The 26,014-nt window shown below is 43.1% G+C and overlaps 1 protein-coding gene across 1 annotated transcript in view; it reads left to right on the top strand.

The window, feature by feature from the left end:
- The window catches only part of GOLPH3 (golgi phosphoprotein 3), a 41,803-nt gene extending 23,274 nt beyond the window's left edge, over positions 1-18,529 (top strand). The window contains exons 2-4 of the mRNA XM_054397678.1: positions 3,783-3,914; positions 14,750-14,864; positions 17,977-18,529. Coding sequence (XP_054253653.1) covers positions 3,783-3,914; positions 14,750-14,864; positions 17,977-18,401 — 672 coding nt within the window. The 3' untranslated portion in view covers positions 18,402-18,529. The remainder of the gene's footprint in view (positions 1-3,782; positions 3,915-14,749; positions 14,865-17,976) is intronic.
- The last annotated feature ends 7,485 nt before the right edge of the window (positions 18,530-26,014 follow it).

Below are 26,014 nucleotides of genomic sequence, written 5' to 3'. Positions count from 1 at the left end.
CCTGTGCAAATAGTACATGATTTCCATATTGCTATTCTCCCTCTCCATATACTATTACTCTCTCTACTCCTTTCACTCCTTTTTCTTCACTATCTATAGGCTCTTTAACAGGCAATAACTTAAAAAATCTGAGCCTTGTTGGTCTTTTGTGCACCTTTTTCTAGTTATGGTTTATGCCATTTAAAATGTGTCAAGAAGCTGTTTGCGTTGTTGAAGATAAATACCTGCTTCTAGTCATTTTCATTTACATCAGGAGGTATGAGTTAATTTAAAGGATGTTTTAGTTAGACTGTTGCTGTGTGCTAAACTAAACTTCTGTGAACATGCCCTCATTTTTCTGAGGTAAGGATGTTTTAGTTAGACTGTTGCTGTGTGCTAAACTAACCTTCTGTGAACATTCCCTCATTTTTCTGAGTTTTTTGTAGTAAGTGCCAAAACCAATCAGTGCATCTACCTGAACTACCTGGAAAGACCCGTTTAATGGACTGAAAAATGTTCAGCCTAATATCAAATATTCTAAAATATTTCACTCCTCACTGTGTTAGTAGCAGTATAACCTCAGTGTATTGAAAGATTCCTTCTCTATTGGATCACCTGCAAACTTGAAATGTGGTAACACAGTATACATTCTCATGACTTTAATGTCATGTACCCCACTAGAGCAAGCAGTTCCATTTATGAAAAGTACAATCTTTCATGATCACTTCAATAAAAACTTGTGAATGTTTGTGCAGTCTACATCCTTGGAGGTTTCCAAGGCTTGCCTGAATAGAACCCTGAGCAACTTGACTTGACTTCATAGCTGCTTTTAGCAGAAGGTTGAATTTGGAGGTCTCTGTGACCCTGAATTACCCTACAGTCCTCTTGTTTCTCTGCAACCCACAGCTTGTAGCAGTGTATGTTGAGTAACTGCTGGAGCAGAGGAGGTTACATCTGGTAATTGCTGCCAGGAGCAGTGTAGTTAGTGTTACTTCACTGATAAATATATACTTTAAAAGTCAGTTTTCATTACTAAACAAAGCAGGACAAAGGTTGCTTCAGTTGTTTGCAAAATGATTATTCATGTGAATAGAAAGTAGTGTATATTTGTCACGCCACAGCTGTTAAGTTTGTGAAATAGGTTTTTGGTTTGTACATGTGTTACTTGATTTGAAATAGGGGAATGTAGGAGTAGGATTTTTTTTTTTTTTTTAAATCAGGCAAATACTGTGCCGTATCTTGTTTGTTCTTTAGCAAAGAAATGTCTACTGCCAATCACAATCTTAAGTAACAGAAGGGCTGACTTAAGAGAGTAGCTGATACTTGTGAAGTATCAGCTCTGAGTAGAAGGCTGATTAGATAACTTCTCAAATGCCATTCCAACCTTTTATTTATGGTATTTTAAATAAATATCACAGAACCATATCTGTGACATACTTCAGGAATTACTTTCTAGGGTTTCAAGCTTTTGTAGACTTTGCAGAAGTGTTGGTCGCCTGTATAATGCAGCTCTTGAAAATAATTAAGTGCTAAATGGAAAAAAACATCAAGTTTCTGAAAAATCTGTATTGAATGACATGCATTAATTAGGGACTGGTTTGTAAGGTTTGTGGAGTTCAGATGTGTGCTTTTATCTGCAAATAGAGTAATAGTGAATTGCACTTGATTTAAGCTAGTCTTTGTTATTGGTTAAGATAAGTGTTATAAAAGGGAGTGCTTTCTCTCCTTTTTTTCTTTTCTTTCACTTGTTTGCAGCAGTTTTCTCTGTAGTGTCCCAAAGTGGGTATTTTCAGAAGTGCATCACTAAGGAGGTATGTTTTGAAAGATCTTTCTCGATCATACCAAGTGTTTCTGCAGTCATTTCTCAAAAGCCAAAATATTTTTCAGAATTATTTTGTTTTGTCTTAGATAACTTAAAAATATGCAAGATTTTCATTGGCTACTTTGTTGGTAAAATAGAATCCTTTTTATAAGATTTTGTTGTTGTTATTATAATAAGCAGTGGAGTAAAAAGTCAATACATATATTTCTAGCTAATGAGCAAATGCAGAGTCAAATGCAGCGTTCTGCTGCTGAAGCAGACAGAAATGGTAGTTGTGTGGTTCATAAAATACATGTGGTTTGCAGCTCTGAGTGTACATAAATATGAGCTGTAAAACACGTGTATTCAAAGAATTTAAATGACAAAATAGTTAGTCACAAATATTTGCTGTAAAACTCGAGTAAGCTTATGTGATGTTGGTAGTGACAGCCTCTTGATATCCTAAAAACAGTAAGTGTATTTTGACTGTGTAGAGACTGTTCTCACAGTTTATTGAATGGTTTGGATTGGAAGGTACCTTGAAGATCATCTAGTTCCAACCACTGTGCCATGGGCAGGGACATCTAGTAGATCAGGTTGCTCAAGGCTTCATCCAGCCTGATCTTGAACAACTCCAGGGATGGGGCACCCATAACCTCCCTGGGCAACCTGTTCCATTGTCTCACCCCCTATACTGTATAGAACTTGTAATATCCAGTCTAAATCTACCCTCCTCAAGCTTCAATCCATTCCCACTCATCCTACCACTACAAAACCCTAGTGGAAAGTCCCCCATCAGCTTTCTTGTAGGCCCCCTTCCAGGTAAGAGAAGGCTGCTACAAGGTCTCCCTGGAGCCTTCTCTTCTCCTGCCACTTACAGCCTGTCCTCATAGGGAATGTGCAACAGCACTGTGATCATCTTCATGGCCCTCCTCTGGACCCATTCCAAGAGTTCAATGTCCTTTTTGTGCTGGGGACACCAGAACTGGACACAGTACTCCGTATGGGGTCTTAGGAGAGCAGAGGGGGAGAATCACTTCTCTTGTCCTGCTGGTCACATTTCTTTTGATGAAGCCAAGCCACAGATGGCCTTCTGGGCTGCAAGTGTATATTGCCAGCTCATGCTGAGCTTTTTGTCAGCTGACACCCCAAAGTCCTTCTCCTTGAGATTGCTCTCGAGCCGCTTCTCACCCAGCCAATGTTTGTGCTTGGAATTGTCCCAGCCCAGGTATAGGACTTTGCACTTGGCCTTGCTTGATTAATGAGATGGGCTTGGCTTAATGAGATTGTCTTGGTTCCGCCTGTCCAAGTCCCTTTGGATGGCATCGCTGCCCTCCAACATGTCAAGCAAACCATACACCTTGGTGTCATCCACAAACTTGCTGTGGGTGCACTCAATTCCCCTGTCCGTATCACCAACAGAGGTTAAACAACACTGGTCCCGGTACTGACCCTTGAGGGATGCCACTTGTTGCTGGGCTTCACTTGGATGTTGAGCCATTGACCACAACCCTCCGAGTATGGCCATCCAGCCAATTCCTTATTCAGTGGGTGGTTCATCCCTCAAGTTCATGCTTTTCCATATGCTTTTGCAAAGCGTTCAGGGTGATCTGCTCTGTGATCTTGCCAGGCACACAGGTGAGACTGACTGGCCTATAGTTTCTGGGGTTTTCCTTTTTTGCCTTTTTGAAGAAGCAGGTTGTTTCCCATTTTTCAGCCAGCTGGAACTTCACCAGATTGCTAGGACTTTTGAAATATGTTGAATATATCACTATTTCATTTTCCAAGGTTTTCCTGCTCTTCAACGAGCAGAGACTAGGTGTCAAAACTAGTAGGGGGTGAGTCTGTTCTTTTCCATGTTTTCAGTACAAGAATGGTATTTGGTGGTGCCACTTCAGAAGTGTATAAAGGCAGGAGAACTGGTTAGAGAATGCAGTAAGCTTTTTTTGTATTTATGTTCAGGTGGAGATGGAGATATCTTACTGCCTTTCATTCTTCACAGGGTTACACATCATTCTGGAATGATTGCATCTCCTCAGGATTGCGTGGCTGTATGTTAATCGAATTGGCATTGCGAGGGCGTCTTCAGCTAGAGGCTTGTGGAATGAGGCGCAAAAGTCTATTAACAAGAAAGGTAAGTGGAGGAAAATTAGCACATTTACTTTTGTGTCATGATCCAGGCAATACGATAGTTCTAAATTGCAGCTGATTGCAAGAAAAAGACAAGGATTTTTTTTTCCTTTTTTACGTGGGGATACAACTTCTGAGTAGCAGCCTAAGTTATGGACATACAGTTAAAAAGTGTCCTGGTTTTGCTCTGATAGAATCATAAGCCGGTCATGGTACGCAGGTTGTTAGCAGCTTTGAGTCAGCCAGGAGCTTAAGCTGGGCAGGGGATGTAAGTGGGCACAGCAATGATGATGGCTATGGCACAAGCCATGGTAGCTGACTCAGGATGGTTCACAGATATATCATATACTGTAAATATCATGCTCATTATAAAGGGAGAAGTTTTCTGAGGATGGAGGGGCTCCTCTTCCTTCTGCTTATCCTCATCCCTGAAGGGGCTCACTTACTGTTGTGTTCCTCAGGGCTGCCTTCTCATTTATTCTAACTGCCTTTCATTCACTGGGCTGATTATAACTTAGCATACTTATATTGGCATTAGAATTAATATTTGTTTTGCTGTTTTATGAATAAATCTGTTTTCATGTCAACCCTTTTCATGATTTCCCCTTCCTAGCTGTGGAGGGGTCTTTGAGTGATAGAGTAACTGGTATGGTTTAGCCCTGGATACAGGCAAAACGTAGACAAGTGTTTAAAGGGTGCGCTGAAGTTACTTGGAAAATCTTCTGTATTTGTTTTCTGCTCTGTTTGTTCTCTTGACCTCCTGCTATTGAGAACCTTGCACAAACAGTTGGCAGTGCCTCCAACCAGGGTGCACTGACAGCAATTAGTGCTGAGAGCCGATAACACCAGTTGTAATCTGCAAAAGGAACTGGCTTTTGCAATGATGGTGAGATGTGGGCTGAGAGCCTGCCAGGTGCATCCTGCAAGCCTCCAGTTTAATTCCCTTGTATGCTCTGTTGCAGTTAGTGCTTGCAGTGCATGGAAAGGAAGTGATCCTTGTACTGTAGGCCTCTGAGAACACAAAAACACATCTAGTTTAAGAACGCCACCAGTATATTAAATTTGCTGTACTCAGTGATCTTTAAGATGGGCACGTTTTAAAAGTCCTTTATTGAATTACACTGAAGATTTGATACTGTATGTTATTACTTCTGTTGCAGAATTTTTCCTTACTACAAAAGTCCCACAAAGGGACTTTATGGGGTATCAGGTAGTGATAGGACTAGGGGGAATGGATCCAAGCTAGAGGAGGGTAGATTTACATGAGATGTTAGAAGTCCTTCACCATGAGGGTGGTGAGACACTGGAATAGGTTGTCCAGGGAGGTGGTAGAAGCCCCATCCCTGGGTGTTTTTAAGGCCAGGCTGGATGTGGCTCTGGGCAGCCTGTTCTAGTGGAAGGTGTGTCTGCCCATGGCAGGGAGGTTGGAACTAGATGATCCTTGAGGTCCCTTCCAAGCATGACAATTCTGTGATAGAGCTGCTAGAAGTTGCTGGTGGGCAGTAGGTGGATTTCTGAAGACCTTGCCCACTTTCATTTTTGTGGCATGAGCGTATTCAGAGAGCGTTTTTGATACAGCAGATGAGCACCCCATGTGCTGGATTACACAGTGTGGAGTCTATATTTAATACATGGAGAAATAAACTCAAGATGAATCAAAGTGTGGTTATCTACCACATTGCTGACTCTGCTTGTAGGGTTTTTTCCTGCTTTCCCCCACCTGTGGTGGCAGATAAACCTTTATGAACTGAGAATCACTTTGAGCAGGGGCGCTGTCCTCCTGGACAGAGTATGGGAAAGCAGCCCTGAGGAGAGGGACTTGGGGGTGCTGGTGGATGAGAAGCTCAGCATGAGCTGTCAATGTGCAGTTGCAGCCCAGAAAGCCAACCAGATCCTGGGCTGCATCAAGAGAAGTGTGGCCAGCAGGTCAAGGGAAGTGATTCTCCCCCTCTACTCAGCTCTGGTGAGACCCCACCTGGAGTACTGCATCCAGTTCTGGAGCCCCTATTACAAGAGGGATCTGGACATGCTGGAACATGTCCAGAGGCGGGCCGCCAGGATGATCAGAGGGCTGGAGCACCTCTGCTATGAGGAGAGACTGAAAGAGTTGGGGCTGTTCAGTCTGGAGAAGAGAAGGCTCTGAGGTGACCTTATTGTGGCCTTATTGTGGCCTTCCAGTATCTGAAGGGGGTCTACAAGAAAGCTGGGGAGGGACTTTTTAGGAGATCAGGTAGTGATAGGATTAAGGGGAATGGAATAAGGCTGGAAGTGGGGAGATTCAGACTGGATGTGAGGAAGAAGTTCTTCCCCATGAGAGTGGTGAGAGCCTGGACTGGGTTATCCAGAGAGGTGGTTGAGGCCCCATCCCTGGAGGTGTTTAAGGCCAGGCTGGATGAGGCTCTGGCCAGCCTGATGTAGTGTGAGGTGTCCCTGCCCATGGCAGGGGGGTTGGAACTAGATGATCCTTGTGGTCCCTTCCAACCCTGACTGATTCTATGATTCTATTCTCTAATTCTATGTCAGAGAAGAGCAGCTAAGCTGGTGAAGGGTTCAGATAACAAATGTTCTGAAGAGAACTGAGGGAATTGGGGTTGTTCAGCCTGGAGAAGAGGAGGCTATGGGGAGATCTTCTTACTGTACAACTCCCTGGAAAGAAGCTGGAGCCAGTTGGGTTCAGTCTCTTCTCCTAGTTAACAAGTGAGGAGACAAGAGGAAATGGCCTCGAGATGCACCAAGGGAGGTGTAAGTTGAACATGAGGAACAGTTTCTTCCCTGAAATGCTTGTCAAGGCCTGGAACAGGCTGCCCAGAGCAATGATGGAGTCCCCATACCTGGAGGGATTGAGAAGTCATGCTGAGTGACATGGTTTATAGTGGTGATCTGGCAGTGCTGGGTTAGCGGTTGGATGTGATGATCTTAAAGGTTTTTCCCAACCTGAACAATTTTCATTCTTTGACCACTGGATAAGGAAAGATTGGATATTATCTACTTGGACGTCTGTGAGGCCTTTTACCTAGTGCCCCTCAATATTCTCTGCTCTCCCTTCAGGCGTGCACCCGAAGCTCTAGCACCCTGCTAAAGCCCCAAGGTGGGAGACTGGAGGACAGAGCTGTAGGGCTCAGTGCTGCTTTCTGCGTGGGGCCATGTCTGAGTCCTGTCTGTGACACCATAGGGCTGCTTGCCCTGGGGCAGGGGCCAGGGCAGTCATCGCTTGAGTGGTGCTGTGATGGAGGTGACTGAGGACTGGGGATGGCTTGGTGCCCTTGGGGCTTGGTGGGTCTGATGTGGAGGTCAGTGATGTTTTGGCCACGCTTTGGTCCTGTTGGCTCCTGCCCTTCCTCCCCATCCCAGGTAGGCACAGTGAGGGTCTGGAGAAAATGGATTTAATGAAAAAAGGGAGAACAAAACAGTCATCAAAGTGAATATAACATCAACAATCCCACCCATTCTCCCCCAAAACATCTGATCCCTTTAACAGGCCTAATCCCTCCCCCTAACCCCTGTCTCATGCTCCAGCACTGTCTGCAGGCTGCTTGCACTTGTGGCCAGGAGTTGTTGTGGTGCCTCTGGCTATGCTTCTCCTGCTTGTTGTGCTGGGACCTGCTGACCAGGGCTGGTGGTTGGTTTTTCCTTGGATGCTGCCACAGATGTTCAGGCTGGTGGTCTTGAGTTGATCTGTGCACTGTGTGGCTTTTTAGTGGCCTTCTTCTTTGGTGGAGTGGATGAGCTGATGGGAATTAATGCCAGTAGCACCCAGGGAGATGGCTGGGCTTGGGGTGGTGCCATCATTCGTATCAATAGCTGTGTCCAGGCTGATATCAAGGACTGGGGAGGTGGCATCCGTGTCTACATCAGTGGGGAGATGTCAAGAACTGGGTATGTGGCATACTGCATTTTGACTTACGTGATAATGGAGATGTTGAGACCGGAGAAGGTGAAATGGGAGAGGTGCCCCAGGGTCCTGGATAAGTGTCTGCAAATGCTATTTCCTGGGCGGGCGTTGGCCAGACGATGGCAGCTCTGGTCACTGGGTCCTGCTGAGCCCACATGGCACAAGTGCCAGGGAGACAGCTGCTGGGGGTGCTGGAGATTGTGATGGGAATAGAGAAAGAGAGGGAACCAGAGGTGCTGGAGTGTTGGGGTTGACATGAGTGGTGAGGTGGCAGGTCTTCTGGGAATGTCCTAATGGCTAGGGGTGTCTAGGGTGCCTGTGGTGCCACCTGTGCTGGTGGTAACCAGGGTGGAAGGAAGGGCTGCTGCTGCTGCCCAGGCCCTTGGCAGGGACTGGGTGATCCTGAAAGAGAGAGCTGAGCCTTTGGTGGTGGTCACAGGCCAAGCTGCAGCAGAAGGAGGCCTAAGGGGACTGAGCATGTGGTGGCAGAGGTGCTCTGGAGGTGGCAGTGAGTTTGGTCTGAGGGCATCTATGGGCTGCCAGGGTAGGGCGTAGTTCTTATCCTGGACAAAGGACATCCAGGAGAAGATACATGGCTTCAGGAGAGGGCACATTGTTGGAGCCTGGGGGCCAGATAGTGGATTCATCACAGCTGCGGCTGGCAGTGCCATGCTGACTGGTGTTGAGTGAACACAGGTCTGGCTGCTTCTGTCTACGTGTCTCCCAGGAGATGGAATGTGGGGGCTTGCATTGTTCTGTCACACCCCCAACAGCTTTGCCAGCTCTTGATGGGGGGAGACTGGGTTAAGCAAAGAGTTAAGCAGTGGAGTCAGTGAGATCCAGCTCAGTGTCCAAGTGGAAACCAGTTAGTGGTGTCGCTCAAGGCTTCCTACTGGGACCAGCATTAGTTACTGTCTTTCCAGTGACATGGAGAATGAGATGGAATGCACCCTCAGCAAGTTTGTGGATGGCGCCAAGCTGAGTGGTGATTTGACACGTTGGGAGAGATGGAAGCTGCCCATAGGGACTTGGACAGGCTTGAGAAAGTGGGGCCCTGTGAGAATCTCATGAGGTTCAGCAAGGCCAAGTGCAAGAGCCTGCAACCAAGTCAAAGCAACCCCCAGTATCACACTGCCGGGTGAGGATGAAGGGCTGAAGAGCAACCCAATGGAGAAGGACTTGTGGGTGCTGGTGGATGAGAAGCTGGATATAAGCCAACAATCACAGACTCACTAAATGATAGAGGTCGTAAGACACCTCTGGAGATCATCTAGTCCAACCCCCGTGCTAAAGCAGGTTCATACAAAGCAGGTTGCACAGGAAGGTGTCCAGGTGGGTTTTCAATGACTTCAGGGATGGAGACTCCATCACCTGTCTGGTACCATCTGTGAAACGCTGCAGTGTTTTTGGTGATGGCTCCTTAAACTGACTGGTCTTTGTCATCTGCAGTTACTTAGTGACAGAAAAACTTCTGTTATGTTGCAGGGCAACAAAGTGTCTTATGAGGAACAGCTGCAGGAACTGGGATTGTTTAGTTTAGAGGAGGCTGAGGGAGAGGAGACCTCATTGCTCTCTACAGGTTCCTGAAAGGAGGTTGGAGTAAGGTGGAGGTCTTTTCCCAACTATCAGATGATAGAACAAGAGGAAATGGCCTGGAATTGTGCCAATGGAGGTTTAGATTGGATATTGGGAAAACTTTCTTCACCAAAAGACGTTGGAACAGGCTGCCCAGGGAGCTGGTGGAGTCACCATTCCTAGAAGCATGTGGACATGGCACTCAGGGACATGGTTTACTGGCCATGGTGGTGTTAGGTTGACAGTTGGACTCATTGATCTTAGAAGTCTCTTCTCACCGAAACAATTCTATAATTCTATAAATCCACTTAGAAGTCAGTGCAAAAAAGTTCTTAATCTTTAGCATTGCTTAATTGCAAAGCTGCGTGGTGGAAAATGCAAATTAAGTATTCTGTGTAATTAAAATTTCCTTAGTGGTTGGATACAAGGCAAATCTAGTACCTGATAAATTACTGAAAATTTGAAAGCAAGATTTTTTGCAAAAGGTCTAAGGGTCATCATCTCCGAAAAGCCAACCTCTGAGCTTCTTTCTCTACCTTGGGTCCTCCGTTAAAAATAAAACAAATTCACTTCGTGTATGCTTAATCTTCTGTGGTGAGTCAGTTCATAGGAGCCCCTACCCGCTTGATTTCCCACTCTTCCTGTGCTTTTATGAAGATGAAGAGAGTTAGCCAAGTAGCAGTCACCAGTAAATACTTCAGGAAAGATCAGGTCATGAAGAGGGAGATGGCTGGGTTTCATGGCTGGCTTTCTGTTGTTGCCTGTCTCCATGGGGCGAGAGGAACAGAAATAGCATGGATGTGTGAACCCAAATACTATTGTTTGAGGGCAAGGATAATAGAATCTGTGCAGTGAAAATTCAGTGTATCAGAGAAGCGAGCGGAAGGTGCTGTATGCCTGGCTGCAGAGAACAGTAAACTTAGAAACACAGTCACTGTTCATTGTGGCCTGACAAGAGCTTATGAAGTCCCAGCAGAGTTGAGTGGAGGCATCTATGGTCCTTACATTTTGTTCCCCTAAATGCTTAAGTTTTTAGGCTCATACTGCCACGGTCATGGTGCACTATATTCAGGCTAGCTTCTTATCTTCTTTTCAGTGGTACAGAAAAGTATCTTAAAGCCAAATAATCAAGGAAAGATGTTTTCTAAATTAAAAAAAAATAAATAAAGAAAAAAAAAGGCAAACAATTCCTTCCCCTCCCCTACAAAAAATGCCCCAAACCCACCACCACCAAAATGACCAAAAAACAAAATAAAACAATGAAGCACAAACAAACCCTGAGGAATGTCCTACACTTAAAAGCATGTTTTTAATCTCTTCAAGTGAGGTTTGTTTGCTTGCTTGCTTAAAAAGAGATCAAAAAGATGACTTCACATTTTAGCAAGTAGTAGGTTACTAACTGCAGTAGGCTGGAGTTATCCTATGTGGCTATCCTATGTAGCTAATGTTACTGAGATACTAATCATATGGGATACTTCAAAGAAACTAAAATACTGCTGGATTGTCAGTTCTAAAAAGAGGTAAAAATAAATAAGCTGGATTTCTACTTATTAAAGGAACATCTGAAAGGTGGCTATTAATAGCCATGATCTAACATCTTTAAAAAACCTAACTTGAAGTATGCACCTGTGTAATTAGATAACAGAAATTTCAAAAACTTAATCTTTTGGTAAAACTGGAAGATAGAGTTTGTGAGTGATGCTGTGGTGCAAGCTTGTACATCATAGTGATATATATACAATGCTGTGTGTTTAGTTTCAAATACAGGTTATCAGGATTAAAATATAGTTGTGTTCTTAGAATCAAAATTCCAAATTTTATGGTTGGAGTGATCTTCAGGACCCCCAAATGGAGTCATGGACAGTATCTCAAGAGACAATGTAGTCTTGATGCAATAACAGATAATGGGGTTTCTCTGGTCCCTCACTGGCACATGCTTAATCTTAAAATTCTCTACTGAATGCAAATCAGCAGCTCCCTGAGTGTTGAACTGTACACCCTGCATCTTTCATATTTTCAGAGTAAGCGGGCATCTTTGTTTTTCTCTGAGTAAATACTCTGAAATACTGTTTGATACCCTGTTTGTAAAAATACCTTCTATACTTTCAAAATCTAAACTTTGTCCTTTTTAGCCTGGCGTCACAGACTGATTAATTCTTACAGATTTTTATTGGAAATTGTCATGTCTGTGCTTTATGTATACCATCTAAATTGGAAATAGTATTCTAGCTGTTAGATCGTATTTGAAATAAACCTAATGTATATCTGGTGAAATCCCTGCTGGTTGGAAAAAGGGAAACATAACCCCCTTCTTCAAAAAGGGAAAAAATGGAAGACCCCAGAAACTATAGGCAAGTCAGTTTCACTTATGTGCCTGGCAAGATCATGGAACCATCATCCTGAAGGCTTTACAAAAGCGTATGGAAAATGAAGAAAAGGTGATTGTGGTAACCAACATGGGTTCACCAATGGCAAGTCATGCCTGATGAATCTGGTGGCCTTTTATGATTGAGTTACAGCATCAGTGGATAAGGGAAGAGCAACTGATGTCTCTACCTGGACTTGTGTAAAGCCTCAATAGGTTGTCTTCCAGACAACTGACCTCCTGAGTTGACAGATGGGATCAGGGAGCAGTATAGTACTCCTGTAATCCAGGATGAAGAAGTTAGACTCCTGCTGCGCCACTTGAGTCCCCACAAGTCTGGGATCCATCCTAGGGTAACGATGGAACTGGCAGATGAGCTGGCCAGGCTGCTCTCTATCATTTATCAGCGGTCCTGGCTCACTGGAGAGGTCCCAGATGGCTGGAAGCTGGCCAAGGTGATGACCATCCACAAGAAAAGCTGGAAGGAGGAGCCAGGAAATTACAGACCTGTCAGCCTGACCTCAGTGCCAGACAAGATTATGGAACAGGTCTTCTTGGGTGCAATCACACAGCACCTACAGGATGGCCAAGGGATCAGGCCTGGCTCGCATGGGTTTAGGAGGGGCAGGTCCTGCCTGCCCAACCTGATCTCCTTCTATGACCAGGTGACTGCCTGGTGGGTGTGGGGCAGGCTGTGGATGTAGTCTACCTGGACTTCAGCAAGGCCTTTGACACTGTCCCCCATGGCAAGCTCCTGGCCAAGCTGTCAGCCCACAGCTTGGACAGCAGCACTCTGTGCTGGGTTAAGAACTGGCTGGAGGGCAGTGCCCAGAGAGTAGTGGTGAATGGTGCCACATCCAGCTGGCAGCCAGGCACAGGTGGTGTCCCCCAGGGAGCAGTGCTGGGCCCCATCCTATTCAATATCTTTATTGATGATCTGGACGAGGCGATTGAGTCCTTACCAGTAAGTTTGCAGATGACACCAAGTTGGGGGCAGGTGTTGATCTGAGGGTAGAGGGCAGGAGGGCTCTGCAGAGGGACCTTGACAGGCTGGACAGGTGGGCAGAGATGGCATGAGATTCAACATGTCTAAGTGCCAGGTTCTACACATTGGCCACAATGACCCCATGCAGTGCTTATGGGCTGGGGTCGGAGTGGCTGGAGAGCAGCCAGGCAGAAAGGGACCTGGGGGTACTGGTTGACAGGAGGCTGAACACGAGCCAGCAGTGTGCCCAGGTGGCCAAGAAGGCCAACGGCATCCTGGCCTGCATCAGGAATAGTGTGGCCAGCAGGAGCAGGGAAGTCATTCTGCCCTGGACTCAGCACTGGTTAGGCCGCACCGTGAGTCCTGTGTCCAGTTCTGGGCCCCTCAATTCAAGAAAGATGTTGAGATGCTTGAACATGTCCAGAGAAGGGCAACAAAGCTGGGATGGGGTCTGGAGCACAAGTCCTGTGAGGAGAGGCTGAGGGAGCTGGGGTTGTTAAGCCTGGTGAAGAGGAGGCTCAGGGGAGACCCTATTGCAGATTACAACTACCTGAAGGGTGGTTGTAACCATGATGGTAGTTGGTCTCTTCTCCTAGACAATCAGCAACAGAACAAGAGGATTCAGTGTCAAGCTGTGCAAGGGGAAGTTTAGGCTTAATCATAGAAGAAAGTTCTTCACAGAAAAAGTGATTGCCCATTGGAATGGACTGCCCAGCAAGGTGGTGGGGTCAACATACCTGGAGGTGCTTAAGAAAAGACTGGATGAGGCACTTAGTGGCATGGTTTAGTTGATTAGGTCTCTTCTAACCTGGTTGATTCTGTGTGATTCTGTGATTTGGCACTGTCCAGCATGACATCCTGGTTACCGTAATTGGAAAAACATGGACCTGAGTGGTGGACCATTTGCTGCATAAGGAGTTGCCTGGATGGTCACACTCAGACTTGCTGTTGGTACTGGGACCAATGCTATTTAACCTCTTTTTGGGCGATATGGACAGTGGAATTGAGTGTACTCTCAGTAAGTTTGCAGATGAAACCAGGCTGTGTGGTTCAGTTAGCATGCTGGAGGAAAGAGATGCCATCCAGAGGGGCTTGGGACAGGCTGGAGAGGTGGGCCCAAGCCACTCATGAAGTCCAGCAACACCAAGTACAAGGTCCTACACCTGCGTTGGGGAAATCCCAAGCACAAATATAGCCTGGGCAAGAAGTTGCTTGAGAGCAATCTCAAGGAGGAGGACTTAGGGATGTCAGTTAATGAAAAGCTCAACATGAGCTGGCAATGTGCGCTTGCCGCCCAGAAGGCCAAATGTGCCCTGGGCTTCATCAAAAGAAATGTGACCAGCAAGACTAGTGAGGTGGTTCTCCCTTCTTCTCTACTCTTGCGAGATCCTACCTGGTGTATAGGCTGTACCTTTAAAATTTTCCACAGATCTTGAACAGGAAGTGGTAGAATGTAAATAAATCACCATTGGGTGTAAAAAGGAAAATAATAATAAGTTCTAAACAATCCTGTTAGATAGATAATAAACATAAGGCTGGTAATGTACGCTATTTTTCTCCCTATTTGGCTTCCTCGCTCTGGGAGACACTAACTTGCTTCTGGCTGGCTTTGATCTCCTCTCAGTCTTCTCCAGACTAAATGGCCTCTTCTCAGCCTTTCCTCACAAGGCAGATGTTCCAGTGCCTTAATCATCCTTATAGCCCTTTGTTGGACTCTATAATGTATCCCTGTCCCTCTTGAACTGGGTACCCCAGAACTGGACACAGTACTCCAGATGTGGCCTCACTAGTAGAGAGGGAAGGAGAACCTGAGACTTAAGATAGTTTTGAAATTAAAATCCTAGTCTTTATGAACAACTAGGTGTTTTTTTTTTTTAAGTTTCATAGTCTTAGGGATGGCTTGGTTTTGTATTTTAATGTTCTTTGCTTTTCTAACAGGTACATTTGTGTAGTTTTTATTGGTGGACATTTGATAGACATGAATTATGTCAAAACACTTGTTTGCATTTTATTCTATCCTAGGTGATTTGCAAGTCAGATGCTCCTACAGGGGATGTTCTGCTTGATGAAGCTCTGAAACACATAAAAGAGACCCAGCCTCCTGAAACAGTACAAAATTGGATTGAACTGCTTAGTGGTAAGCCTTGGACCTAATCTGTTTGGGTTCCATCCCCCTCCCTCTTACCCCACGCTAGAGCTAATTATCTGGCATTACTAGAGATTATACTTTAAGGTTTCTTTGGAGAAAGTATGCAAAAATGTTGCTTAGTCTGTCCTCTAGGGTGGTCTTTAATCATACATAAGTAACTCCTGCTTTTGACTTGATACAGAAGGGATCTATATGGAAGTGTCAGAGGACATCTCAACTCTCTGGAAGAGGTGCCCTCCACAGGCGGAAGTCAATCAGGGCTGCACCCTGGAGATACAACTGCCTTATAATTGGAAGTAACAGTTAGTGGAAGTTTGCAGTATAGGTATATGGATTCAGTATTCAGAATTTTTTATAAGGAAAGGAGATAAAGGGCTCACCACTGATCCAAATCATCCTCATGTTTTAAATCTGTAAACCATGAACAGTAAACAGTCAGGAGTTCTGTTTTTCCATTAACTGGAGAAACATAGTAAATATTTTCAAACATTTGACTTCTTGTATCTAAGTCATCAGCATAAGTTCTTTGCGCAGAGCTCTTCCTGTAAAGTTAGTTAAAAAAAAAAAAAAGGGGCAATTAGGCATCTTTACAGCCGCAGTTAACGTTTTCCATATACCTCACCAACAGAGTTGTAACCTCAGGATGCATAAATTCAGCTGAAATTAACAGTGGCCCTCTTTTAGAATGTAGTGTGCTTTTTATTGTTTTGTTGTGTTTTCTTATTTCTGTGGCCAGAATGCATCACCAGGGTTTGCCTCTTTGTACAAAAAACATAAAATGCAGCTTCCTTGGAGTAGATCAGAGCTGTACTTAGTTGCACAAACAGTGCAGGAAAAAAAACCCCACTGTTTTATCAACAACATGACTCTGGGAAGTAGGGGGTTAATGAGACTTGAAATCATGTATCTGAATAATCTGTTACTTGTAACAGCTGATAAGTAAACGTTTAAAAAAAAAATAAGCAGAATCTCTCACTTTCCCCTGCCTTCTTGTTTGTTTTCATTATGTTCTTTCCATTTGTCCTGTATCACCTTAAACAGCCTTTCCTGCACATGAATTAATACTCCTGTCCTTGCTATCTCTCCTCTTTTGCTCCTTGGCTGTGAGGCAGAGAGGGGAGACAAGGGAGAACAGCAGTCCTTGTCAGTAAGTTCAGTTCTGGCTCAGGTCTACTTTGGTTTTCGCATCCTGCAAAAGCAATTCATTTTTCTTGTCCTGAATACTTAATTTGTGCTGACTTTTCACCTTCTTTCCCAGTGTGAAGCACATCAAGTTGAGGCTGATTCAAGAAGGGTCAGCTAATAAATGGACAATATTGTAGGTTTTCTTTGAGTTAAGCAAAGGTTTTCCTGACCTACTGAGCTTTGGGTCTGGGAAGATAGTTATTGTCAGTGCTGTGACTAAGATTTGAATCAATCATTTTTACTTAACATATGGTTGTTAATTACTAGTTCTTGGGTGACATTAAGGTTCTTTGCATTTCCCATGGTTTAGAAGACTGGCTTTTGAATAAAAATATTTTTGTGTTTTGTTTGGGTATTTTTTTAGAAACTTTTTTAGAATTTTACTTTAGGGCCTGATCTTGGAAGATGGCTACTTTATCTGTAATTATCCATGATGTGAAGAACACTTCTTGAAGTTACTGTACATATGAGTTCGAAGCCATCATGGAAATACTTATATGGACATGCAAGGTGATGTTTGCCAGATTGATGTTGTTTCTAAGACAGCCTCTAGGGAAAGTAATTGTAGTGAATACAGAAGCTTGGGTCAAAATGTCAGGTCTTCCTGTAAGTGTAACAAAAATCTGTGTTTAGATAGCAAGTGGCTGTCTGTGTAATTGAAGGAATTGGTCACAAGGTGTCACCACAATACTGATTTTTACTACCGGATAGTGGCGTTCACCTAACAAATGTAGCAAACTCTGGGAAATAGCCTTTGCCCTGTGAAATATTGTGAGGAAACTACTCTCTTGGGGGGGTGGGAGGGGCGCATGTGTGTGTGTGATGGTTTCATTCACGGTCAAACTGGAGAACCACATTCCATGAAGTGAGGACCTATAGGGACTTGTGTAGTTCACACCTGGGTGGGTTCTCTGCCTTTCACTTGGATACAGTGTCTGTCACCCTCTGTCACAGAGAGAGACACCTTGAAGCCATCTGTGGGGTTTATTATTAGTAGTATTATTATTATTACGTGTTAAGCAAAGAATTTAAGAGCTTTCTAATGATAGAAACAAATTGATACAGAAAATTTTATATAATCTGTGGAAAACTCCCATCCAAGTAAGAAATATTTCCTGCTTTTTCTTGCCTCTTAAAATGCATGCATTCTTTAATATCAGGAGGTCAGTTTAATACTTAGAATAAAACTTAGGCTGGGCCTTAAAATTTTTGGCTTGTTAAGTAAACTTTTAATCAAAGGTAGATTTCTCAGTGCTTAACAGTCTTACCTTTATCAGTAGCTTTTGATGCTGATTTTATGTGCACACAGTCACGCACTCTGAAGGTCCCACTTCCGCCACATAAACAGAAATAATCAGAACTATTTTTTTATAAAAGCATTAAAGCTCCTGCATGCACACACTCACACAGTGCATGGCCACTCCGTCACCTGGTGGGGGCAGGAAGGGAGAGAAGAATCAAAACCTGAAGCAAAAGAGAAATGTTATTGAGTAGGTGTGTATTTGCTTGTCTGTGTGGCAGAAAGCAAGCCAATGATGCTTCTTTCAACCTCTGAAGTAGTGAAAGGCTGGAAGCAGACGTGCACAAGACTGACGGGGGTGCTTATTTTTATTATTAAAAGTAAACGCCTGTTACATTTTTCATTACTGGTTTGGGGGTAACTTTTCTTTTTTCTTCAGTACAAGACTGCTTGATTGTCATGTCCCTAATCAGGGCATGGCTTAGAGAGTGTTCTATCCAAACTTTAAATGTGCACAGAAGTTTCTCCAAGAAGTCTTTCATGGTCTCTGTCTCTATGCTTACGTCTGGGTAGGTCAGATATGAGAGAAATGCTGACAGCACAGTGTCTTGGTGTAACAGTCAGCTACATGAATTTGACAGCTCACCTGACTTGGGTTTTTTCCTTGCCTTTTAGGTGAAACATGGAACCCTCTGAAGTTACATTATCAACTACGCAATGTCCGTGAACGGTTAGCTAAAAATCTAGTTGAGAAAGGTGTATTGACAACAGAGAAACAGAACTTCCTTCTCTTTGACATGACTACGCACCCTCTCACCAACAACAATATCAAACAGCGCCTCATCAAGAAGGTTCAAGAAGCCGTTCTTGACAAATGGGTGAATGACCCTCACCGCATGGACAAGCGCTTGCTAGCACTTGTTTATTTAGCCCATGCTTCAGATGTTCTGGAGAACGCTTTTGCCCCCCTTTTGGATGAGCAGTATGATTTAGCCACAAAGAGAGTGCGGCAACTTCTGGATTTAGACCCTGAGGTTGAATGTATGAAAGCCAACACGAATGAGGTGCTGTGGGCTGTTGTAGCAGCTTTCACAAAATAACGGCATTCAGACTGAAGCGTTCTCTCTTCTTTCATGTGAACCAGTTTCTCTTCTATTGACTATTCATGTTTTCTGTAATTTGTACCTTTTCACATGATGAATTGGCTCTTGTTTAGTGGGAGTTATAAGTGGTGTATTCCCTCCTTCTCTGTGTATCTGTATACAGGATTCTGCTGGTACAAGAGACCTTCCTGTTTAAAAACAACAGAAAAAGGTTTTCCTGCCATATTGGCATTCCATTTCCTATTCAGTTTGAGTTATCTGAAATACTTTGTTTAATCTATTTTTCGTCATATTGTTATTGAAGTGGTTTAACATGGAAAGCACCTCAAGGAGGAAATGTGCATGCAGCTGGATCAGTAGTCTCAGCTGACACCAATGTGTGCATGCATCAATACTTCTGCAGTACAATTCATAACAAATCAAAAAGGGCCTCTTTTAAATCACCAAAGCTCCATGTTGAAGTGTCTGTCAGGACATTTTATACATGTCATTTCAGTTATATCTCACAAAATTACTTTAAAAACAGAAATGCCATTAAGCAGCTTTGTCAGTAGTTCCTGTAAAATGCCCTTTAAATCTTACTTTTCATGCAAGTCTCTTCTGTACTTATATTTTTGTTAGAACAATAGCGGAGTCATATGGCTAGTATAGAAAGGTCCAGTTGTTTCATAAACCAGTTTGGGGATGGGATACATTCCATTGTACTGTATATATTATTCAAATGTATATTAACAACTACCCCATCTTAGTATTTTGGGAGATCTACTTACTTGTGCACCTGGTGCCCCTTACTTGCTGTCAGCCATTGTCATTTGATGGAAAGGCCTCCTGTTAAGAGTATTTATCTGAAAGCTGTTTGTTGCCAGTGTTTCAGGTATTCTCAGTCTATGCATTGCCTTTGATAATTAGTGTACTGAAAGAAACAATTTTCTGTCACTCTTTTTTTTTTTTCACTCCTGTATGGAAGGTGCTCATGACCAGTACAATTCTTGAGTGCAGTCTTTAATTTTGCACACAAATTAATGTTTGTCTCTTAGACCTCAATCTACTTTACACTTCAGAAACACAAAGTCATTCCTAGCAGGTGTTGCATGTGAACGGTTAGCAAGTAATGACTCCAGATGATTAAGATTTCTGTAATGGGATGCTCTGCTATATTTTTGTTTATACATACAATTATGCTGATCAGCACACTATTGTAAAACAAAAAATATATATAGAACTTTGGCTTTTTAAAATCTATTGCCACTGCTTGTTACCTCCCATTGGTTTCACAGTGTAAATAATATACATTGAAAAATTAAGCATTTATATTTTTTTTCCTCATAACAATGCAGATTTACAATGGGGCTTACAGGTGTTTAGAAATTTCTTTGGTTAATATTCAGAGCAACAATACTAGATGGTGTATAACTGTAGAGTTGAAATTTAAGGGATCCCTTAATCTGTATACTAGCTTTTTACCTACAGTAAATAAACTATGATCTTGAAAGTGCCTGAAACAAAGCAAGCATGTCATTTTTATTTTTTGTTGCTAATTAGAAATGTTTCATTGCTTAATTGAAAGCTTTAGTTAATATCCTTCTTATTAGAAAGGAAGAATTTGTATCAGATCAAACTGACCGATCTGCAGATTGCGAATCTCTCAGACAGTTAGCTTGTGAGTGTGCAGCTGTGCCTGCTGTGGGTGGACTTCTCTCTTGAGCACAACTCTACAGCCTCATCTGTGACTGGACTTCCAATTTTACACTTCATTTTCAACCATATAGACACTTAAGCAGTTGACTTTAAAATACAACTTAAATTCATCATACCAATATAACCTTTTTTTAATAAAGCTTTTTAAAATATGGTCCTTAACGTGTAATGGCACACTGTTCTTTCAGTTCTTAAATGCTGTTTCTTTAGAAAAATGAAATTAAAAGCATATTGTAAGATATTTTGAACTCTTAAGTTTACAAACAAAAAGAAAAAAGTTATCTCAGTTGTAAGATACTGTGTTACAAACTTTGAGGAGCTTGGGCATGAACTTTGAACATCTTTTAAACATCTCAAAATGTGATTAAGTGGAGAAAAAATTCAGTTGCTATGTTGGTTTTACATTTAACATAGAATAGTTTATGTACTCAGTAGTATTGCTGTCTCACTGCTTTGCTCTTTGAGAGGAGAGGAAAAGTAATTAGGTTTAAAGATCAGAAAAGCAATAGAGTATTCAAGAGCAAGTGAAGAGCATAAAACTTTAAATGGCTTTGAAACATGGTTCAGACCGAAAGTATTTTTCATAGTTCCTTTTCTGACCTCTCATCTTCCTGCTGAGATTATTTTCTATGTTCCTGCTGGGTTTATGTTAGGTTGTACAGAGTACTGTGGTTTTGTCACCCTTAATAGCCAACATCGTTAGAAAGAAATTTCCCCCAGAAGGAGAATTTGGGATTTTGTGGTTGATTTCCCCCTCTCCCCCCCCATATAGAAAATAACTGCCTACAATATTTATCAGCTTTATTTTGTTAAACATAGAACCTCTGTGATGAGGAGTTTTGTCAAAGAACTCTGATGTAAGTAATGAAGGTTTTGTGAATAGTGGTAGTGCCTTTTGCTAGATCACCTGGTTATAAGCCTGGATGTAGGGGAAATAAACGAACTTTTGGAGTCTTGAGCTCTGTTACGTGCTTTAAAAAACCAAAGCCATGTGAGTGCTCCCAGATCTTAACGTCTGGCAAGGAAGATAAATTTGGTAGATTAACAGGAACTGATTTAGTTAACATCCTTGCTTTTGTTGCTGTTTCAGGTTCTAATAAAATGGTTAAACATGGGAAACTGCTTTGTTCTGCTGAGATTCAGGTACCCTTCTTCCTGTCAGCTGCTGCTGCAGTAGTTCATGGAGACCTGGTTTTAAGACAGTTTTGTCTGTTCCAAGTCCTGATCTCTCAGTGGCTGGTTGAAGCAAAGACTCCTATCTGTAGCCTGAATTTGTGTGCCTCAAGGAAGAATGTGTATTATTCAGGGACACAGTTTTTTGAAACAAACTTGGAAGTTAATGCCAAACTGTGATTTTGAAAGTTAAATCCTCAAGTAGTGCATATATATATAGTTTTACAGTCCTTGAAATTTACATCCTCCTGTGTTTATAGAAAAATGTTACAGTGCTCCTGTAAAGGATGTTAGTGACACCCGTGTGCTATACATGATGCTTTCAAGGCAAGAATTTGCATAAGTTGCCTATAAAAGCCTGCTGACTGAGTGCTCATGTGTTCATGCCCATTTCTCCTACAAAGACACGTATTGACTGATGTGTTCTGTGAACTGGACTGAATCTGTACTGAAACAAAATAAAGCACCCTTTCAAGCTGTGGGCTGCAAATGGTTACTGCGTATCATATGCATGCAATACCTAAAGAAATATATATATGTGTGTGTGTATATATATATATATATATATATATATATATATATATATGCTAAGTAATCTGCAGTTTTTCCTGGGACTCTGGTACTCTCCCCAGTTTGGAAAACAGAACTGTTAAGATTTCTGTTAAAGCCTCAGCTGGACTTCAGGCACTTCAGTTAGTCAAAGCCTGTTATGTCCTAGTTTCCCCTACTGTCCATCTATTTTTCAATGTGGAAGGAAGTTTCCAGTTTCAGAGAAGTACAGATTTCTTGAAAAAGTTAACAAAATTTATTCTGTGGTAATGCTTAATGTATAAAACTGTTTGTTTACTCAGGAAATTAGATGCTCCCAAGCGCTTTTTAAGTGTGAAACAAAACATGATCTCAAATGTATGTAGGAGGTGACCTTCTTGAGTAGGAGGAGAGGGCCTTTGGATGGGGAAGAAACTGCTACCCATGTTAATCTGAATAAGATGAGGAGTTTTCTCACATTGGGTCTTGCTTTTTCTTGCTTAAAAAGCCAGAGCATGAAGCCTATGAAAAGCTGATGGTAAGAAAGGCCTTCTGACAAAGGAGGAGAAATGGCTTTTGTAAAAACAGTGACAAGAAAGCTGGGTCCTAAGGCAGCACAAAAGAACAGAGCAAGAAATGTTGATGCATTTGGTTTACCACCTCCTTCCAGTATTTCCAAATGATTGGCTGTTTTGGCTTTTCATTCTCTTGACTTTGGTCTCTGGTCAACTCCTCTTTTCTCTGTTGCTTCTTGTTTTCCTCTCTGGTGCCTATGAACAAGGTACTGATTTCCAAGCTTAGGTGTTTCTGCTCTTTTATTACTCATCTATTTTTGCTCTCAGTTTTACTACCAACTTAAGCTTGACTCTGTTACCTTGACCTCAAGATCCACTTCCCCCTCTGATTCCCTGAGGATGCCTCAAGGAACCTCCTCTTCTTCAGCACACACGTTTGTCAATACTAGCTGCCTTGGTGTCTGAACTGAAACAGCTGGCCACCAACCACAGCTTATGACACATTTTTTGTTAAGGTGAACAAAACCTGATGCTAATTTACCTTGAACTGCTTTTCACTTGCTTCAAAAGCAACCTGCTGTTCATGTGGCAGGGGAACTTGCAGCTGAGGATGGTGATTTTGCCAATTCTCTAAAAAAGCAGGTCTTGTTCCTGAGCCATGATAGAACATCTTCCCCTGGAGGTTGGTTTTAGAGTGGTCCTACCCTACGTGTGCCTGTGTGGGAGAGGAACAGCTGGCTGTTCATAAAGGTCTTGGTCATCCAGCAGAACACCACGTCGTGCGAGCCAGCAGTTGTACTTGAAAGAAGGGAGTGCGTGTGACCTTCCTTCAACTGGAGTATGTACAAATAAAACAGGCCTGAAATAAGATGTAATTATAAACACATTTGGAATAGCAATTGAGGTCTGTTTGTTGGCTATGTTGCAGACAGGAAATGGAGCTAGATCCCTGCATTAATAAATGCCTTGCTACAAATGCATTGCCTGATGGTTGGCCCTAGCTATTGAGAGTTTCTTGTTGAGATCCAGCTGAAGATTTACATGCGTTTTTATACACCCAAATCTGAGACACTCATCCAAAGGCACACAGAACCTCTTCTCTATAAGAAGCACTGACACGCAGGGGAATTTGTACACAGCATTTGTAGGCATTTAAACTAACTTCTAACATTTTCCTTGAAGAAAGTAGTTTTTTGATCTCACTAAAGTATCCTAAATTTTTGTTCCTTTTTCTTCTGCAGAGAATGGACAGGACCTGCTGCCAAAATCACATACAGCTGACAGCTCAGAGGTTAAGGATTTGTGAGCAGCAGAAATGTCTGACACATTTTTGTTCGCTCTGCATAGTGATGGAGAGAAGCTACCATTATTGCAGCCTTATTTGAAGTGTATCTTTAGAGGATAATTGCCTAAAAGGTAACTAAAAGTACAAGCAGCTGTTGAATATAGTTTATGACTATCCTACTCTTGGCCTGTCTTGCAGGTTATGTTCATCAGTGGCACAGAAGGGAGATCAGAAAGCTGATCCCTGTGGGATTACCGTAATGGACAGGGTTCAAATCTACTTGGTCCTCAGCTCTTTGGTTGCACAGTCAAATGAGTCCCAGCCCTCCTACTTTGGTGTCATTGAGCTGGAATGGGGCTTTGCAGATTTGCCACCTACCAGTTCAGATGTGCAGCCAACTGTCAAAGCTGCCCTGGAAGTAAATCTCCCCCAGGCTCATCTGCTCTCCTAAGGCTAGCAGCCCCATGCCCATGGGCTTCTTGCACTGAGCACTGGTGGATGTGCAGCTGCATATAGGCTGTATCCAGGTGAGGCAGCCTATAGCAAGCACTGTGGGTCCATCAACAAGTGAGGGAGACAACCAAGTGACACAAAAAACAGGCTCTTTGCCTGCATGAGAGCTCAGTGTGTTCTCCAACAGCTTGGGAATGAGGGGAGTGGCCAGACACAGCGACTATTCAGAGAGGCTGGGTATGCACAGGTCTATATGGCTGGATGGAATTCACCTCAGGAGACTGACAGTGACCTTCAGCTAGGGAAAATCATGGTTATTTTGATGAAGTCCTTGGGGACTAGGCCAGTGCTGCACTTGTCTTTGAACTTGAGAACATGGTACATCAGCCTTGTCTAAAATACTGAGCAAGTGAAGGATGCACAACCTCTGGAGTCCAAACAGGCAGCAGGGCAGGAAGACACAAGGGAACAGTTCAAGATTTTTGAACTGCAATTTGAGCCTGCCCAACAAAACTGCCTTCTGTAATGAAATGCCTGGATATGGGAATAGTGTGGGGGCGGTGGATGTAAGACTGCTTGGCTTCAGGAGGGCTTTCAGTTCCATCTCTACAGCACTCTTGGACAGAAGCTGTTGAAGTACAGGCTTGAAGACTGGGCTGTTAGGTGAGGTGAAAATTGTCTGGATCCAGTAGTAGATAGTGACAAATATTGCTCAGTAGCATCATTAGCTACCTGTAGGAAGAGACAAGGGTGGTATTGTTAGGTGAGAGTGGTTGATGTATCATATAGAAGAGCTTTGGTTCAGAGGAACACAGAGAAGCTAGACAAGGGGACAAGAGACACTTGAGGAAGTTCAGCAAGGAGAAGTGCAAAGTTCTATGCCTGGGATAGGAAAAAACAGATCTATTAGTATAGTCTGGGAGCCAAGTAGGAGTGCTGCTGCTGGAAAGGATGTGAACCATGTTGGATATGAGGCATCAGGACATTCTTATCACAATATATGGCAGCAGTTTGAGGGAAGTTGCTAGCCCACTCTTCTCCACACTGGAGATCTCATCCATATCAGCAATACCATGTGCTGTGATGTGAGAGACGGGACGAGGCCTGATGCAAGCCAAGTGTCGATTTGTTGTACAAAGCTTTTTCTTTATATAGGTTAACATAATATCAGAAGGCAGCTTGTAATTGGTCATTGGTATGTCCATACTACAGTTTCAAATTCATGATTGGCTACAGAGAGAAAGTACCACACAAACGCATATATTTTTTCCAAGGCTTAAGCAACCGTCAGGCAAGAGATAAGGGGGCTCCATAATTCTGTCCTAAGTTTTGCTTTGTTCTTGTTATCAGGTCCCTGCATAACTTCCTAAGTCACAGTGACTACTGGGAGTCAACCTATCTATGTTTTCCTTTCTAGCTGCACTCTGTTCCCAGGGTTTGCCACCCATCAGGGTTAAAGCATCTCCTTCTATCAATAAGACTGTGTCTGGGGTTCTGGTCCCTAACCCAATTCCTTCAACCATGTCCAGCTTCAGGTTCCCTGGTTCAAAAAGGATGTTGAGGAAATAGGGTCCAGCAAAGGGCTATGAAGATGGTTATGGGCCAGTGGGACAAGAAGAGGTAGAGGGAACTGGGACTGTTTAATCTAAGGGAGAGAAGCTCTAGGAGTCAACTGCTTGGTGGGGAGTTAAAAAAAAAGCTGCAACTTGGAGACGGACTTGGGGGTTCTGGTTGACAGCAGTATGCCCAGGTAGCCAAGAAAGCTGATGGCATCCTGGCTTGTATTAGAAACACTGTGACCAGCAGGAAGAGGGAGGTGATCGTCCCCCTGTACTCAGCACTGGTGAGGACAAACCTCGAGTATTGTGTTCGGAGAAGGACCACAAGGATGATCAGAGGGCTGGAGCAGCTCACCTGTGAGAACAGGCTGAAATAGTTGGGGTTGTTCAGTTTGAAGA

The sequence above is a fragment of the Indicator indicator genome, chromosome Z (assembly GCF_027791375.1).
Source record: "Indicator indicator isolate 239-I01 chromosome Z, UM_Iind_1.1, whole genome shotgun sequence".
Taxonomy (NCBI): domain Eukaryota; kingdom Metazoa; phylum Chordata; class Aves; order Piciformes; family Indicatoridae; genus Indicator; species Indicator indicator.
This window is presented reverse-complemented; position numbering and strand designations above follow the sequence as displayed.